Raw genomic sequence first — 17,829 nt, forward strand, 5'->3', positions numbered from 1 at the left:
CCAATTTAGGAGGGACAGGGAGTATGGCTACAGAAGCGAAGGGATTAAGAGCAAAATTCAAAGGCATGTTTGGCAAAAAGAAAGTGGGATTAAGGTTCAAGACAAAAGGATGGATGTTAGCGAGGATAGCAGCCGCCACCAACTGGTTGATAGGGGGTTTGCCAAGTTCCAAGGGCCGAGGTCGACTGGGGGCATGGGCACAGCGTCAAGGACGAAAACGACTGTCATTTGCAAACAGACACACATTGGGTAGACCGCAACGATATTACAACCACCCTTCCGATTATGACGAGGATGAGTATGGATCTGAGGAGGATTACAACAATGGGCTACCAGAGGACTTTGAGTACTATGATGATGAGTGGGAAAATGAGTATGGTTACTATGATGATGATGGCAACTTTTATCCTGACGATGAGTTTTATGACAATAGTGATGTGGATTGCTACACTTACCCATATGATGAGTATGAAGATAATGGTAAAGAAGAGGTGGAGTATTACTATGGTGATGATGGAAAGCTCTATGCTATTGTGCAAGAGCCATTTGGTTACTCTGGCAACACCATGGAGACTATCTACAACCCATATGAGTCTGAGATATACACAGATTCTTATTGTGATCATAGTATGGGTTATGATTATGGGTTGCCACAGCAATCTGGTATGGTGAGTAGTAGTTATGCTACTCTTCCAGGCTTACCTGTATACCAAGATTCAACGCAGGGATATTTAAATGTTGCTGGAGGTCATTTCCCTTACCAACAATCATACAATGTTGATGGTGGGCTGGCTCCAAGAAAAACAGAAAATCTTTACAGACAGGAACAAATCCCTTTTGCTAATTCTACTCCTGAGCAGTTCAGGGTCCCCAGGCCTCAGGTTAGATTATTTGGAAAGGAAAGACTGGATGTGCAAACCTTGCCTCCACCACCACCCCCTTCTACTCCCACGTTTTTAGCTCCATCACTTGGTTTTGACGACCTGAGAAATCATAATGACCAGCCCCTTCCAACTTACATCCCAGCACAGCCCCATTTACCGACTGCCGTTAATCACCAACAAACCCCCATCATACCATATTCACCAACGGCTGAGATCATTCATCATGAGCACATGCAATTAAAGAATCCTACTCGCCCTCCAATGACCACTTCCCCTCAACACTTGTCAGCATTTTCTTTGCCGCAGTTTGCCACACAGGTGAATAATCCACCTTACCCTCAAGACCCACCAATGTTTCTGATGGAGCAAATCCCATCAACACCCCCACACATACACACAGAGAATGTTTCATTGGTGCATCTACCGCCACATCCTCCGCTGCCCTCATCAACACCAATGCATGGCTTCAAACCTCCATTACAGAGGCAAGGAATGTCACCAGATATTATGGATCTACAACCACATATCCAGCTGGACCACTTTCCCCCTCACTTACACAGAAGAAACTTTCCATACCAATCTCCAATTACAAGCCAAAGACCATCCTCTCCACGGAGACTACCAAACCCTTATGCTTCGCCACAATTCCACGGGAACGGAGTGTCCTTTACTGCTCAGCCACCTGTTAAAACTGTGAGGGCTGGAATTGGGCTTCAAAGGGTTCGATCACCACTTCCAAGTCCCTTAACTACAGCAAAAGGATCTCTGAGAAAGAGAGAGGGTCTGCCCCCTGAGCCAGGAATTTCTCTCAGACTCCAAACCAGTCCAAATGCATCACTTATTCCGTCTTCCAGAGCAGAAAGTAGGTACCAAAGATTCCAATTGAGGAGATCGCGTTCTCCTCCTCCAACACCTTTACCAAGAGAAAGGGCTCCTCTACCTGAACATGCTCAGTCACCCCATCCAACTGTTCAGCCTACTTCCATCCATCATCCTCTCACTCCTTCCCAGTCACATAACACAAGCCAGCCTCTCACCAACCATTCCTCTACTCTTAAGTTTAGAGATGCCTCAGGAAGCCCAATTGATCCTCCAATAGGTTCTGCAAAACCATCTCCAGCTCACTCCTACCCAAGAAGACGAAGTAGACGCGGACCCCCAGTTACTCAACATGTAGCTCCATTCAGGTTCTCTCGTCGCAGTGGCCAACGCCCTCCCTCAGGACAGATGAATGGTGTAGATGGAATCCCTATGTTAGCAAGGAAAGGCTCTCAGTCAAGGGTCTCAACACCTCAAGTAGGCTTCCAAAGACCTATTGGTAGGGGACGGCCACTGGTACGCATGCCCAGAAATCAGTCCTCTCCTTCATTCAGAGCACCTCCTCCAAGGCCTCTGGTTCCTCGGCAGACTTCATTGAAACATGGTGGCTCTTTGTCTCCTCAACCATTGGGGAGTGGGCTTCATAATGGACTTCAATCTCCCCAAACATTTCATGGTTCTTCTCCTAAGAACCATGGATACTATTCACACGCCTCCCTACCCCATAGGACTATGAATCCCCATGATGTTGAAGCAACGTCTTTTCACATTCCACTACCTTATCCGATAACACCACCAGGTACTCCTTCACCCTCTCAGAGTGTTAAACAGTTTGACTACATGGCTACTGAGCAAGGCACATCTTCATTTCTCACAAATTTGTCTCAAAACCTTAAAGATGTTGGTGCCCCATTTTCCCTCCATCAACTTCCCTCTTCTCTCCCTTATGCCACGAACCACACACCCCAAACAAAGCAGGAATTTTACCCTCACTCATCTGTTGGTGAGATTGCAGGTGAATCGCAGAATAGCCAAGAGGTGAGTCAAAATAGCCAACTAGGTCAATCCAAATCTTTGATGCAGCACTCTCGTCTGCAGAGCGCCTTCTACACATCACCTCTACAGCCCAATGCCAACCTGGATACAAAGCTTCTATTACACACACAGTCAGCAGCTCCTGGTGCCTCATCGACCTCATCACCCCCACATTTATCCTCTGCTATGAATAATTCTCAGCTATGTAGCAAATCTTTTACCTCACCCCTTCAGCGACATCTCTCTCCTAAAGCTCATGCCTCACCTGCCCAGAGGACTGTCAGCGCTAACTCTTCACTTCTCTCTGGGCTTAAGACCACCCAAATCCAAGGATCAATGTTTAAACTCCCAGTTGACACCATAACAATGCCCCCAAATCCAGTTGAAACTCAATTTACCATAGGTGATGGAGATGATGGTGCAGATGGAGTAAATCAGTCATCCCCTCTTCTCTCCAATGCTCTGCAGAACCCAAACTTTCATCAGACTTCCTATCTACCTGATGGCACTGTTATAAATCAAAGTGAACTTGCTGAATCCTCTCCTGTACAGCCCCTTTCCGCTCCAGTGTTGGCCTCTGCTTTGCTTAATTCCCATTTGCAGCAAGGCACATATCGCTTACCTAGTGGCACACTAGGGACCAGTTCAGAGGCCAAAACTGCAGCCATCCCATCATCACCTATGCTTTCTTCTGCACTACATAATCCCCAAATTAGAAAACCTACTTACAAACTGCCCGATGGTGCTTCAGTTTTGAGAACTAAGGTATCATCTGAGACTGTTACAACCTCTTCTGCTATGCTCTCCTCTGCACTTGTCAATGCAAATGCCCTAAAGACCTCTTATCGACTGTCAAGCAGTTCAGTTAAAATTCAACCGAGGGAAACAATAAAGAATCCTCAAAGTACAACCCAAATGACACCTAGTGTGGAGATGAGTTCTAATCTTCATGAGGCACAGTCTCAGATTCCAGACGGTTCATTACATCAAATACAAGCTTCAACGTCAATAACCACTGGGCCTATCCTTTCTGGTGCCTTGCTGAACACTAGCATTCGTGGTGCCTCTTATAGACTCTCAAACCCATCACTACTGATGGAAACTTCTCCTACAGTGGCTCCATCTGTTGACATTTCCAGTGCTCTTCATAACTCAAACTTCAGTCATCTCAACTACTGTTTGCCAACCAATACTTTAATGGCCCAACACCAGTCCACTTCTACGCATAAAACAGTTGACCTGTCCAGTGCTCTGTCAAAAAGCCATAACATCCGTAAGGCAAATTTCCATCAGACTGACAGCAATATTATACCTCGTGCCCCACCGCACCACTCTTTAGATCTTTCTGGTGACCTAAAGAACCCAGTCCTTCAGGGGGCCTCATATCGCCTCCCTTCTACATGTGCTGTGGTGTCACCCCATGTTCAAGATTCTATTCCTGAAAAGCACTGGGCACATGGCTCTGATGTTAAGGTTCCGGGCCTGCAACAAGATATGGATGCCTGGGATGCAGAGAAGGTATTACCTCATGGGACAGTACAAAACCTCAATAAGTGGTCCATGTATGGAGATGATAACTTATTTGACCACCAGCGTTTGATAACTCAGCAAAACATGGGTCGTAAAGCAGGGGTGTGTAATTTCAGCAGGGAAGGGGAACCTCAGGGTCCATGGTTTGACAAGGTAAGTGTTCTAGGCAGCTTAAATACTGTAAATATATATGCTTATTTAATGACTTCAAGAACAAAACCTGTGATGAGAATTGACAATCTATTTAGCAACGAATGCTTTATAAAAGCATCACTTATCCCCCTGTTTTGTGATTGTTATTTCAGATGTACGCAATCAGAAGCCTGCCCACAGTAGCTCAGCGGGAGCAACGAGAGGAAGATGGCGCGGAAGACATGACACAGCTCGAGTAACAATTTCTTGTATAGTATTCAAAATTTCACAAACTGAACAATACGTAGACAAAGCAGAACACAATTAAATTGAGTACAAGAAACAAAAAGAAAATAGTACAGTTGAAAAATATGCTATGTACAATCGTCTTATCTTATTGTTTCTTCTTTCATCAGGGAGTTGCATGACGATGCTATTCTTCTCAACCTAAAAAAAAGGTTTGAACGGAATCTTATTTATGTAAGTTCCACATTCATTTATTTTAACATATATCATATGTTGTATTCAAAGATCAGTCATTTCTGTTTGAATTATTAAGTGTCACTTTTTTGTATACCTGTCAGACCTATATAGGTAGTATTCTGGTTTCTGTGAACCCTTATAAGATGTATAACATCTACGGGACGGACATGGTGCTGCAGTACAAGGGTCATTCCCTGGGCGAGAACCCTCCGTAAGTCATAGTTTGAAATGGTACACAAGGGGGTTGGAATCGATACATACAATAGGTTATTGCATCCTCTTAGCCAAAGTAACACATCTTTCCTCCTTAGACATTTGTATGCTATTGCAAACGCTGCTTATTCCAAAATGATGGATGCCAAACATAATCAGGTCATAATTATCAGGTAAGAGACTGTCTCTGCGCTCACAATTAAACTCTTTGAATACTTTATACTCCTCCCTGTCCACTTTAAACTCCAAGCAACTTCAGGCCATTTCTGTTTAAAATCCTAGTATGTGCTGTAGCCTCACAAATCAGACAACCTCTCTGCTAATAACATCCATCCATCCATCGAAATTATCCAATTTCACTTTCCGTAATTTGTCAGAAATCTATTAATTACAAATATATCTTTTATTATTAATATATTTTTCTATCTCTAAATTTTTGGCAGAAGGAACAATAAACCTGTGTACCTATTATTGCCATTTATACATAAAATAAATCATGGCTTCCTGTGAGTAGAGGTGCTGGGCAGAAAATTTGAATATTGAGGAAAAGTCCATTTATTTCAATAATTAATTTCAAAAAGAGGACTTGGGACCACTGGGCAACAAACCAGTGCCTTTTTTCCTTAGCCTAGCACTGACGCTTCTGACGTTGGTTTTGGTTCAGAAGTGGCTTGAGTTATGGAAATGTAGAGCTGTAGACCATGTCATGCAGACCTATATATGTGGTGGCTCTTGATGCACTGATACCTGCCTCAGTCCACTCCTTATAGAGCTGCCCCAGATTTCAGAATCACCATTGCTTGACATCCTCTCCATCCTATCCTTGTCACTTGTGCGTATTTTCCAGCCACGTTCACTCTGTTCATGTACTTTGATACAGCGCTCTGTGAGCATCCAGCTTCTTTTGCTATTGTTTTCCCCACAATTCTGAAACCTACTAAACCAGACTGAGACAATTTAAAGGCTGAGGGAAACCTTTCCAATTGTAGACCTATGTTGAGCTTTGTCACAATATTCTAATTATGTGAAACACTTGATGTTTTTATTTTTGTGTCGTTCTGCCATAATCATTAATTTGAAACAATATAAACAGCTGACTTTGTGTGTGGTGAACTAATATAACATAAAGGTTCCAGTTTTTGAAACAAAGTATTGAAATAAATTGACTTTTCCTCGATATTCTAATTTTCTCATCTTGCACTTGCATGTCATGTTGTGTTCAATACGCAGCCCCCGATTTCGCACTGAATCAGTAGATTTGTGAGTAAATTGACACAAGGTTGTCATTATTTCAGAAATGGGTCGGGATGGTTCGTGGTGTGCCATGAGATAATTATTTCAATGTTAAATGCATTCCTTGGCTCAATTGAGGTTGGAATACACAGGCGTATAAAGTGCTGAGCATGTCAATTACTGTTTTTACTGCTTTTCCAGTGGGGAGAGCGGCTCGGGGAAAACAGAGGCCACCAAACTTGTCCTTCGCTACCTTGTAGCTTTACATCACACATGTAATCTTGCCCAACAGGTATCCATGCATACTATGACATGTGCACACACACGTCACGTATACACGCACATTGATACTAACTTGAATGATGACTAATGTCTTTACGTGTATTTTCTTTCACTCCGGGCACAGATTGAGGTAGTGTAAGGTTCCCTGCATGATTTGTTCTCCTGTATTATCAAACCCATCTTCCACATACCATTACCACATCACAGTTGCTGTGTTTTGGTGTGATGTGTGATATCATACATTGACACAGAGACATCATGCGCTTATATGTCAACATATCCAAAAATTACAATTATTAGAGTAGCTTAACTCATTTGCTCCCAAAAACGTATAAACACGTTCTATTTTAAATATTGCATGGTGCCAAAAACGTATTTATACGTTTTTATTTAAATGTTTGTTGTTGTTTTTTAATGCTAGAGCATACAGAAGGCTTTGATGAAGCTTCTGATCTGAAGAGGTTGCTTAAAGAAATGGTAGTTATTACAAAAACAGCCATCAGGTGGCAGCTGAGTATAAGAGATCATCCAGGGCCATGTTGCAACAAGCTCTTTTTCCCAGTGTTTTCAACAGGTTTGTGAATAATGATGAAACTTAGCCATATTCTAATGCTAATTGCAGCAAAACGGAAACAGATACAAATGCAGTTGCATGTTTTTATAGCAGTAGAACATACTATTCTGTGGGCCTTTCAAAACCAGTCAAAATCCAGTAAAATAGCCGGGAACAAAAGGGGTACTTCAGTGAAAATGGCTCGGAGTGAATGAGTTAAGTTAAACAATGGTGACAAAATACTACATTTTAACATGTTTATCATTAAGCTTTGATGATGAAATGCTGTGTGTTTGAATGGCTGCTACTGTAGATTCTTGAGGCTGCTCCTCTGCTGGAGTCATTTGGAAATGCCAAAACTGTACGGAATGACAACTCCAGTCGCTTCGGGAAACACATGGAAGTCTTTATGGAGGAGTGAGTATGATGCTTCTGTTAATGTCTTTGCTCTCAGAACCCTGCAGCCTCCTTTTCAGACACTCTTCTTTTCCATACTTCTTCTGTATAGTGGTGTGATCAGTGGTGCCATAACTTCTCAATATCTTCTGGAAAAGTCTCGCATCGTCTTCCAGGTTTGTAGATATTCGTCATCAGGTGACTTGTGTGTTGGAGGTGTCTAAGGTGACGTTTGTTTCCTCTTTAGGCCAAAGATGAAAGAAACTACCATATCTTCTATGAGATGCTAGCAGGTCTTCCTTTTCAGCAGAAGCAGAGTTTCTATCTCCAGGAGCCTGAGACTTACTTTTACCTCAACCAGGTGGGCGATACAACTGCAACATCTGGGGAAACTTCCTCAATTTTCTAGACTGTAAGATGTTAATAGAGTGAGATGTATTTTACGTCTTGTTTTCCACTCAGGGAGGGGATTGTGGGATTACAGGAAAGGATGATGGTGAGGATTTCCAGCGACTGCTTGCTGCAATGGAGATCCTCCACTTCACCCTAGATGACCAGTCAGACATTTTCAGAGTTTTGTCTTCCATACTGCACTTGGGCAACGTCTACTTTGAGAAATATCAGGTCACAATAATAAATAACAATTTATGTCTTTGGCAGTGCCATTCAAAACAGAGGCAGAATTTCTCAGATTGTGCATGACTGAATGACATGAAATTACTGATGAGTATAGAGTACTGTACAGTATTTCAAAAGATGTCTCTCTCTCCTGCACTTCAGACTGACGGCCAGGAGGTGGCGACGGTGGTGAGCGCTCAAGAGATCAGGGTGGTATCAGAACTGTTGCAGATCTCACCAGAAGGCCTGCAGAAAGCCATCACTTATAAAGTCATGGTCAGCATTGAAACATTTTCTTTGCATTTTTCACACCTCTATAGATAATGTCCAGGCTGAGGGTGCAACCATTTCTGCCACATCCCCGCAAGTAATGTCAAATGATTTTATTGATTCTTATATTGTATTGTCGCTGTCAGTCTATTGAAACTGGGCTACGTGACTAATTCAGACAGGAACTTCTTATTTGCATCATTATATTGAGATGTTATGCTAAATTTGCATTTCATAGGCATCGTTAGACAAAATTTGAAAAGCAGCCTATTTCCATAAGGTATCTTTGTTGCAAACACAACAGCTCATCGTCAATAGAACACCATATAGCCTTAGGCAGTGGAACATGAATGGTGGCAACAGCAGCGATTGGAACTAAGGCCTTCATCAAGAAGGACAGAATTGTGTACAGTTTCAAATATCAGTCAGTGTTAGCACAAAACCTTCAGTCTTCTACTAAAAAGAAAATATTTCAGCAAAAGCCTACTAGAACATCTGACCTTTATTTGGGGTTAATCAGAGGCACTTTAAACACAGATGTGTGCCAAGTTGCTCCCATTTTACATGAGTTTGAACGTGATTGGTCAAAGTGAACACAGCCACATCCCAGTTATGTGTGTTTCCCCACTTGCACAACCACAAAATATGATATACTGTATATCAGTGGTTTCCAAATTGGGTCCTCGAGAGGCCCTATCCAGCCTGTTTTCCATGTCTCCGTCCTTCAGCACAGCTGAATCTAATGATCAGCTAATCAGCAAGTTTTGCAGAAGCCTGATAACGATCCCGATCATGAATCATGTGTGTTAGTGGAGGGAAACATGGAAAACAGGCTGGATAGGGGCTCTCGAGGACCCAACTTGGAGACCCCTGCTGTATGTCATATTCATTCATTAATTCTCTGACCATGTCTGTCTCGTAACTAAATCACTGTGCACAACAGACCTGACAACAGAGCTGACCTGTAGATCGGGCTCTGCATTACCATTGATTAGTCAGGTCTATCACTGACATGAGAACTATTACTACTACTATTACTACTACACACTTGATATTAACAAGCATACATACTAACCGCAAGGCCATCAACATTTGATTTAAATTGTCTTTGTCATGAAAAAGTGTTCGGTGAATACACTTGATGGGATCAAATTTTTATGTCTATTTAGGAGTCCATTACTATTTCATGTATTCTACAAATTCCTTCTTTTGGAGGAAAAACAGAATTTTCATCTCTCTAATGATATTCACCTTTATGCAGCTATTGCACAACCTGCTCACTACTCTTCATTACACACCGTGGACTACTGTTGTACTGGCTCATCTTCTTCTGTCCTCACAGGAGACGATGAGAGACAAGATTTACACCCCGCTGACTGTGGAAAGCGCCGTAGATGCCAGGTAATACATAGTCATATACCCAGCATGTTTTTCTTTTCTTTTCTTCCATTTCTGTAGTAGACCATCACATAACCATGAATCGCCAAAAACAGCAATGGGATATTTAGTTTCCAATAAACTCATGCAATTTGAATCTTATTGGTTGTCTAAAATTTTCACCTTTTTTCCCCCTCATTGATGACTCTATTTTGTCTTCTAGAGATGCTGTTGCCAAGATTTTGTACTCGCTGCTCTTTCATTGGTTAACAGAGCGGGTTAACACTCAGGTGTATCCTCGTCAACACACTGTCTCCATTTCCATCCTGGACATTTATGGATTTGAGGTAAACTACTTTAATCGTCTTGTGTGAATTTTTATGTGTGACTTTTCTTCCTAAATATGTTATTTTAAATGACAAGTCAAAAGTCATTAATGACTGTCATGACTGTGTTTTGTCTGTGATTTGTTTGTGGCAAATCTGTGATATTTTGTTTTATTTGACTTTATTTGAACTGATGCAAGATGCAATCGGCATGTAACTACAGTGTTTTTGTTTTATTTGAACTGATGCAATCGGCATGTAACTATGTGATGTCAAGGATCTTTAATCCCTTTATATGGTCAGAAGCCAATCAGTTTTACCCGCTTGGTAGTCAGCAGAAAATCAGATAAATCCATGTCAGTCCTGTTTCAGCGACCTATCAGGGTTACCCACATGTCTAGCCACAGCCATTCAGACCGATTCACTGTAAATTAAAGCCTGTCTGAGAAATGTGTTTTTTCGGATTATTACCACTGTTCCTCTGTGCAACTCTCGTTGTTTCTTGTCTAGTCAAGTTATGTGAATAAATAGTTAAAATTTTATTTCTGTCTGCGCTATGGGATCCAACTCAAGAACATAACAATGGCCAGCTACTGTGTGTGAGCCCTTGTGTGTGTGTGTGTGTGTGCAGGATCTGGCCTACAACAGCTTTGAGCAGTTGTGCATTAATTATGCCAACGAGTGCCTGCAGTTCTTCTTTAATAAGATAATTTTCAGAGAAGAACAGGTAAGTTGCTTGCCCACAGCAAACAACTTGGATAAAAAGACGTATTCATCCAAAATATATGTGATTTTGCACATATCAATTATATGATTCCCATGCAGGAGGAGTACAGCAGGGAGCAAATTCCATGGCAGGACATACCATTTAATGACAACCAACCCTGCATTGACCTCATTGCAGCTAAGCCGCATGGCATTCTGAGAATCTTGGATGACCAGAGCTGTTTCCCACAGGTGAGCAAGGGAAATCACTTATGCATATTGTACATATATGCTAGACTTTTTTTATTCTGCGAGTACAAACTTCTGATATATCCATAGGCGACAGATCATACGTTTCTCCAAAAGTGTCACTATCACCATGGCAACAACAACTTGTATGTGAAGCCAAAGATGCCCCTACCCGAGTTCGCCATCAAGCATTTTGCTGGACGTGTTACTTATCAGGTACATTGATCGGAATTAGTTTGTAGACACGCACTTCCTTAAATACACTTCTACAATCTAGTACTATTGACTGCCTTAAAACAGTCATTTTGTACGACACTGCCAGAAAGGTGTTAACCCATTAATTCCAGTTGTATGTATTTTCAGCTCACTTTTTCACTTTTTTGCCCCAAAGGATAGAAATTTGTCCTACTTAAACATTACCAACTTTAGGCGGTTTAGCATAAATTCTTCTGTTTGAAGCCTTGGAACAACAACATGAAGTTAGTGTGGGCAAAGCGTAATCACTCTCCGGAGCATTCACTTAATTTAAGGGGATACTTGGCTCGTTGAGCCATTTTCAGCAGTAAAAAAGTTTTTGTCCAAAATGAATTTGATAACTTTTCATGTAAATGAATACCTTTAAAAATAAATTTTTCCATTTGCTGTTGACTGAAGATGACATCACCTGTGCTGAGGAAATAGGTAACGGCCAATCACGGCTCACCTGTTTTCTGGGTTTGGTTAGCAAACTGAGCCATGATTGATCGTTACTTGTTTTCTCAGCTCAGGTGATATCATTTTCAGTCGACAGCAAGTTGCAAAATTAGTTTTTAAAGGTATAAATTGTTCATGAAAAATAATAAAGTTATCACATTAATTACAGACAAAATATTTTCTTCTTACCGTTGAAAATGGCTCAGTGAGTCAAGTATCCCTTCAACTTTCATTTATGCTAGCATTCCATTCTTGCATTCTCTCTTGATAGACTTTCCACGTCCATGAATGCCTGCTCTAAGAATTTGTTTTTTAATCAATGGTGGTAGTCGCAGGACATATAAAAGTAATGGAGCAGTCATAAAGCTTCCTTAAGTGCCACTGGACTGCAGTTTGGGACAGCAAAACTTACTGCCAGGTTGCAATTTTTGCAGCACTGCTGCAATGTCAATTGGCGAGGGAATGATATGCTTACAAAAACTACAAAGCCAAAGCAGTGCCAATGGCCTCACATCTGTCTAAATGACACCTGAAGTGAAATAGAAAAAAGGAATGTCTTCTGACTTTTGGGACACCGGATATTGTCAGCTGGCATAATGTTTTTCCCCCTCATGTTAATGTTGCAGGTTTACAAGTTCCTTGATAAGAACTACGACCAGGTCCGTCAAGATGTCCTGGACCTGTTCATTAAGAGCAGGAACAAGGTGAGAGAAGCATCTTCAAATATATTTAACTCATTTGCTCCCAAAAATGTATAAATCCATTCTATTTTAATTGTTTTAAGTGTCTCAAAGACGTATTTAAATGTTTTTCATGTTTTTTTTGTTTTTGTTTTTGTTTTATGCTAGAGCATACAGAAGGCTTTGATGCAGCCTCTGAAATGCAGAGAACGGTTGAAGCAATGGTAGTAATTACAAAAACGGCCAGCAGGTGGTAGCAGAGTATAAGAGATCAACCAGGGCCATGTTGCAAACAAGCTGATTCCCCACAATTCTAAACATATTTGTGAATAATGATGCAACTTAGCTACATTCTAATGCTAATTGCTGCAAAACGGAAACAGATACAAATATGAAAGAAGAGACTCTAATCTTTCTTTTGGTAGGTTCCATGTTTTTTATTTTTTTTATTTTTATAGCAATAGAACACAATATTCTGTGGGCCTTGCAAAATCATTCAAAATCCAGTAAAACAGCCGGGAGCGACGGGGGTTGCTTCAGTGAAAATGGCTTAGAGTGAATGAGTTAAAATTGAGTTTAATGCTTATCCATCTGAACATATTCTCCATATTCTCATCTGCCTGTGGATGATATTGAGTTGTGTCTATGTAAAAAAAAAAAAAAAAAAAAAAGATTCCCATCTTTTTAAGGTCACCCTCACCACAAACTCACTGTCTTTTAGATGGTGTCAAACCTCTTCCTGGCTCACGCAGAGGTGCTGGGGCAGCAGAGAGGAGGCCAGAAAAGCAGCACGGTCACCAGGAAATACCAAGCATCCACCGTCAGCAGCAAGTTCCAACAGTCCCTGCTGGAGCTGGTGGACAAGATGGAGAGGTGAAATACACAGAACAAGTTGAAAGATTTCTCATTTGTCTTACTTTCATTCTATTTCAGGTGCAACCCATTTTTTGTCCGCTGCATTAAGCCAAATAACATGAAGGTAGAGTTTAAAAAGAGCCACCTGGTAATTCCGTAATTGCCGTCATTAAAGATATGTTCACATGTATGTTCAGCACGCAGGTGTGTTTGAAGACGACCTGGTCAAAGGTCAACTGCGACACTCCGGCATCATGGAGACCATCAGGATCCGTAAAGAAGGATATCCTGTCAGGTTGCCGTTCTCTGTCTTCCTGTTCAGGTGAAACACTCGATTTTTATTAAGCCTTTAAAGGTGAAGTCAATCTATATTTTAATACGAAGCCCCACGAGTCTAAATGGTTAATATTGCGTTAGTGGAATATGAGTTGCGGAGCAAAATCTAGCTGTTTTTATCAAGATCAGAAGGCAACCATTTTGCCACTTGTTATCGAGTAAAAATGACATCACAGTTGATCAGGTCTTAAGCAACAACCAATCACAGCTCAGCTTCAGAAAACAGGTGAGCTGTGATTGGTTGTTGCCTGAGCCCTGAGCAACTGTGATGTCATCTTCAGTCAACAACAAGTGGCAAAATGGTCACCCCTGTATTTTGCCACTTGCTGTTGACTGAAGATGACATCACAACCTTAAACATTTCTTGACAATAATATGTTATATGTGACATCACTAGTCTAAACATGACATTCTGATAAATATTACATTTGTGGAATATGAGTTATGCAGCAAAATCCAGCCATTTTTATCCATCTCAGGAGGCAGCCATTTTGCCACTTGCTGTCAATTTAGGATGACGTCACAGTTGCTCAGGGCTCATGTAATGACCAAGCACAGCTCACCCGCTTTCTGAAGCTGAGCTGTGATTGTTTGTTACCTGAGAACTGAGCAACTCTGATGTCACAGCAAGTGGCAAAATGGCCGCCTCCTGATGTTGATAAAAACTTCTGGATTTTGCGGCTTAACTCATCATATAACGCAATATTAACCAAAATACCGTATTTAGACTAGTGGGACTGCATAGATCATATTATTGTCAAAAAATGTTTTGGGTTGACTTCTTTAACTATAACATCCATCTTTATTCTGAAACTGAAAATCCATCCAAGCTGAGTTTGAATATCACTGAATGCATCGAGGTGTTTGTCATAGATACAAGTCACTGGTGGGAATTCAGCAGCTTCCATCAGCCAATGGAGACAACTGTGTGCTGCTGCTCAGTAAGCTGTGTCCTCTCAACCCGGAAGACTACCATGTTGGGGTCACGAAGGTTTTGCTCCTCCCTCTGGTCAAAGTGATTTGACTACTCAGATCATTAGATGCAAGTTTATCACTCACAATGTGCACACTTTGTTATGCTTGTTGCAGTTGTTTGTGAAGGAGGCCGTCTACCAGCTGCTGGAGTGTAAACGGGAGCGCTGTCGCCAGTTCGCTGCGCTCACCCTGCAGCGTTACGCTCGCATGTACTTTGTCCGGAAACGCTACGTCGACCTCCGCAACATGATCATCAGGCTGCAGGCACATTGTAGAGGCTTTCTTACGAGGTGGGCCACAAAACACTCATCTCAAAACTATTTGCATTTGTATGGTGTAAAATGGATGAATGGATAATAATCTTAACAGTTTTAGACTAATGAATTCTCTGTTTGCCCCTACGTATGTTATGTCTTTTAGAAGGCACTATGTGAAAATGAGGGACAGTCTGATTCGGTTCCGGTCCCTTGTCAACTTTTATATCAGCCGGAAACGATATGTCAAGGTACACTTGTGCAGACTCGCTATGTGTGATATCAACCACAAGCAATAAAGAAAAATATTACACATCCAAATCTGTTGCTCTTGCTTTGCATCGTAATTAATGTCTTCCACTTGACATGTTTATGATTGTTTCCGTCGGCCTGAAGATGAAGTTGACGGCCCAGCGGAAAGCTGAGGAGGAGAGGAGAAATAGAGAAATGGTAATAGCAAGCTCACATTCATCCACGCAGCATTCCACTTGATTTCATTGTAGATTAAAGTCTGTCTCCTAACAGGAGTTGATGAAAAGAGAGGTGGTAAATGTTACACACTTGGTGATCCCTGCAGAGCTTGGTGCTCTTCTGGAAACAGCAGGAGGTTGGTATGCTGTAGATTACTATGCAACACATACATGCCAGTGTATGGTGACTGATTGCTAATCCTGTCTCTTTTCACCTCTTTTCTTGTTAGCCAGGCGAGAGTTGCACTCCGACTGCTTGGCTCTGCTTCAGGCTCCTCATATCCAAGAGTCCTCTTCCAGTCAACTCACTCTGCCTCTGGACATCAACAACTACCCCTTCTCTCGTTACGTGCTCAACTACTTCAGGGTAAGATTGTGTGCCAGCCAACATAATTTCTGTCAGTTAATTCACAGGAAATGCTTTGTGGTAGCAAGAAAGGGATCTTGTTGATTTACTAAAACTAAAAGAAACTCATTTTGGATTAGTATCAAAATGTCCATCCCTCATAAATATCTTCCTGCATTTGCCTGATTTCTATCATCAAGATTAACTAATCATTTAAGTCATTACGTTATTTTGAGAAGTGACAGCCTATTTCAAAGGCAAAAACAAACAAACAACAACAACAGAAGAAAGTTCATTTGTAGTTTTAAACGTATTTACGGTGTGTGTGTGTGTGTGTGGGGGTGTGTGTGTGTGTTTTTGTTGTTGTTTTTTTAAACTCAGGGGTATATTCAATAAGAATGTGCTGCATCCGGTAATAGCGCGAAATATTGCACCACAACTGCACCCGCAGTCTGCGCCCAGTTACCCACCTATTCATTAAGGATATTGCTCTAATCATGTACCGGCACAAACATGCCCATAAAACTGACAGCTTGGAGCAAATGTGCACCTGATTTACCACACATGGCAATGGATTTGCGCCAAGAACATGGTTGTTATAGGAACAGTTGCGAGAAAGATGACATAATCAGAAAGCGAAGTTCGACCGAGAGTAAGCGTTTATAGTGCCATTAAGCTGTACAGAGCAGAGAGGACGACAGCGACGTCATTCATTCATAAAGTGTAAATTATTGGTGCGATCGTTTTTTAGAAATATATTTTCAGAGGTTGGCGTGGCCAAACAGTATGCGTCTGGCACGTAAAAAGCCTCCTTGCCATTGCCGATCAGCCTGGTTTACGTTGTCCTAAACCAAAATTGAGGAATGTCCGCTTCCCTCCCTCTCTCTCTCTCTCTCTCTCTCTCTCTCTCTCTCTCTCTCTCTCCTCTCTGCGTGAACAGCCAGAGAGCGACGGTGCACCATGCCATGCACTGCTGTCATGATCCCGGGATCGAGGTTGCGCTAGGTTAATACATGCTTTCCATAAACGTTATTTGAACTAAAAACTACAAACTACATGTGGCTATTTGCGCTGGCGTTAGTGAATTAGACGCTGTATATCAATAAGTCTCATTTGCATTGGGGTTGGCACCTTTTTACGTCAAATGTATGCGAATTACCTAATTTACATACGCGCAAATAACACCGGCGCACCGTGGCGCAATCTGGTTAGCCGCGCACTTAGTGACGGATTTCCTCATCTGCGCGTATTTAGTGAATTAGGCGCTCCCGGATTGCTCCATTTTTACCGGTTAGCTCGGTGCAAAAGCGACACAAACCTTTAGTGAATAGGCCCCTCAATTTTTTGCCTCTCCCTCAAATTCTTCTCTCCTACAGCATCCATTACAATTATATGCAAATGACCAGTTATGCAAATTAGGTAATGACATTGTTTAGCGACTTTAAGAACAACCATTAGCTACTTTGCTAACTGGGGAGTTGGCAACACTGGTCACATAATGGATCTGCACCAATATTTAATTCGATTTTGACCATGTAATGCCCTCCACAAAGAAATGTGGCTATTAGTTGACCCATCTAACCTGGCAATACCTCTCCACAGTAATTTCGTCGGATCGTTCCATTGGACGATGCGACATTCTACACGGTTTTTTTTTACCCAATCACGGCCACGTGAAAATTTCATTTTCGTTCATGTCGAAGGAGGGGGAAAAGCACAAACACCTTACCAGCTAGAAATGCACAAAGCGCCCCTCGCTGTTCAACATTCAACAAGGAAACGGTGAGTCATTCTGCGTGAACGGAATTAATTGCAGCGTCCATTCGTACAAGTTAGGTTTATTTGTTAGCTCCGGCGTCGGCGTTAGCTTCCTGGTATCATCACAGTTGCATATCCCGCCCCCAAACACAGTGTCGCTCTGTGATTGGTCCGAATCACCAGTGGTTCGGGAACGGCAGTTATCTGCGGGAGCGGTACAAGATGGTATTCTCCGGAGTTTGTGAACTCACAAATACAGCGATAATTCATCTTGCGAGAGCAAGGTTATGATCCATCATAAACAACAATGAAATCATAGAGGTACACCAGTACACAGCTGTATTTAGACAGTCTAAC

At 41.8% G+C, this 17,829-nt stretch overlaps 1 protein-coding gene across 2 annotated transcripts in view; it reads left to right on the plus strand.

Annotated features, from left to right (window-relative positions):
- myo15aa (myosin XVAa) overlaps positions 1-17,829 on the plus strand; it is a 61,999-nt gene that overhangs the window by 10,760 nt on the left and 33,410 nt on the right. The window contains exons 3-27 of one of the 2 annotated variants that reach the window (XM_077539919.1): positions 4,574-4,656; positions 4,817-4,880; positions 4,985-5,094; positions 5,195-5,269; positions 6,531-6,621; positions 7,478-7,581; positions 7,673-7,736; positions 7,808-7,921; positions 8,023-8,184; positions 8,341-8,454; positions 9,791-9,849; positions 10,049-10,172; positions 10,783-10,878; positions 10,977-11,108; positions 11,196-11,321; positions 12,425-12,502; positions 13,200-13,351; positions 13,412-13,457; positions 13,531-13,655; positions 14,543-14,660; positions 14,759-14,934; positions 15,065-15,149; positions 15,295-15,348; positions 15,424-15,505; positions 15,599-15,735. In XM_077539919.1, the coding sequence (XP_077396045.1) occupies positions 4,574-4,656; positions 4,817-4,880; positions 4,985-5,094; positions 5,195-5,269; positions 6,531-6,621; positions 7,478-7,581; positions 7,673-7,736; positions 7,808-7,921; positions 8,023-8,184; positions 8,341-8,454; positions 9,791-9,849; positions 10,049-10,172; positions 10,783-10,878; positions 10,977-11,108; positions 11,196-11,321; positions 12,425-12,502; positions 13,200-13,351; positions 13,412-13,457; positions 13,531-13,655; positions 14,543-14,660; positions 14,759-14,934; positions 15,065-15,149; positions 15,295-15,348; positions 15,424-15,505; positions 15,599-15,735 (2,571 nt within the window). Of the gene's footprint in view, positions 1-4,573; positions 4,657-4,816; positions 4,881-4,984; positions 5,095-5,194; positions 5,270-6,530; positions 6,622-7,477; positions 7,582-7,672; positions 7,737-7,807; positions 7,922-8,022; positions 8,185-8,340; positions 8,455-9,790; positions 9,850-10,048; positions 10,173-10,512; positions 10,578-10,782; positions 10,879-10,976; positions 11,109-11,195; positions 11,322-12,424; positions 12,503-13,199; positions 13,352-13,411; positions 13,458-13,530; positions 13,656-14,542; positions 14,661-14,758; positions 14,935-15,064; positions 15,150-15,294; positions 15,349-15,423; positions 15,506-15,598; positions 15,736-17,829 lie in introns of those variants that run through there. The other variant, XM_077539923.1, reaches the window with a different exon arrangement.

This window comes from Festucalex cinctus, chromosome 1 (assembly GCF_051991245.1).
Source record: "Festucalex cinctus isolate MCC-2025b chromosome 1, RoL_Fcin_1.0, whole genome shotgun sequence".
Taxonomy (NCBI): Eukaryota; Metazoa; Chordata; class Actinopteri; order Syngnathiformes; family Syngnathidae; genus Festucalex; species Festucalex cinctus.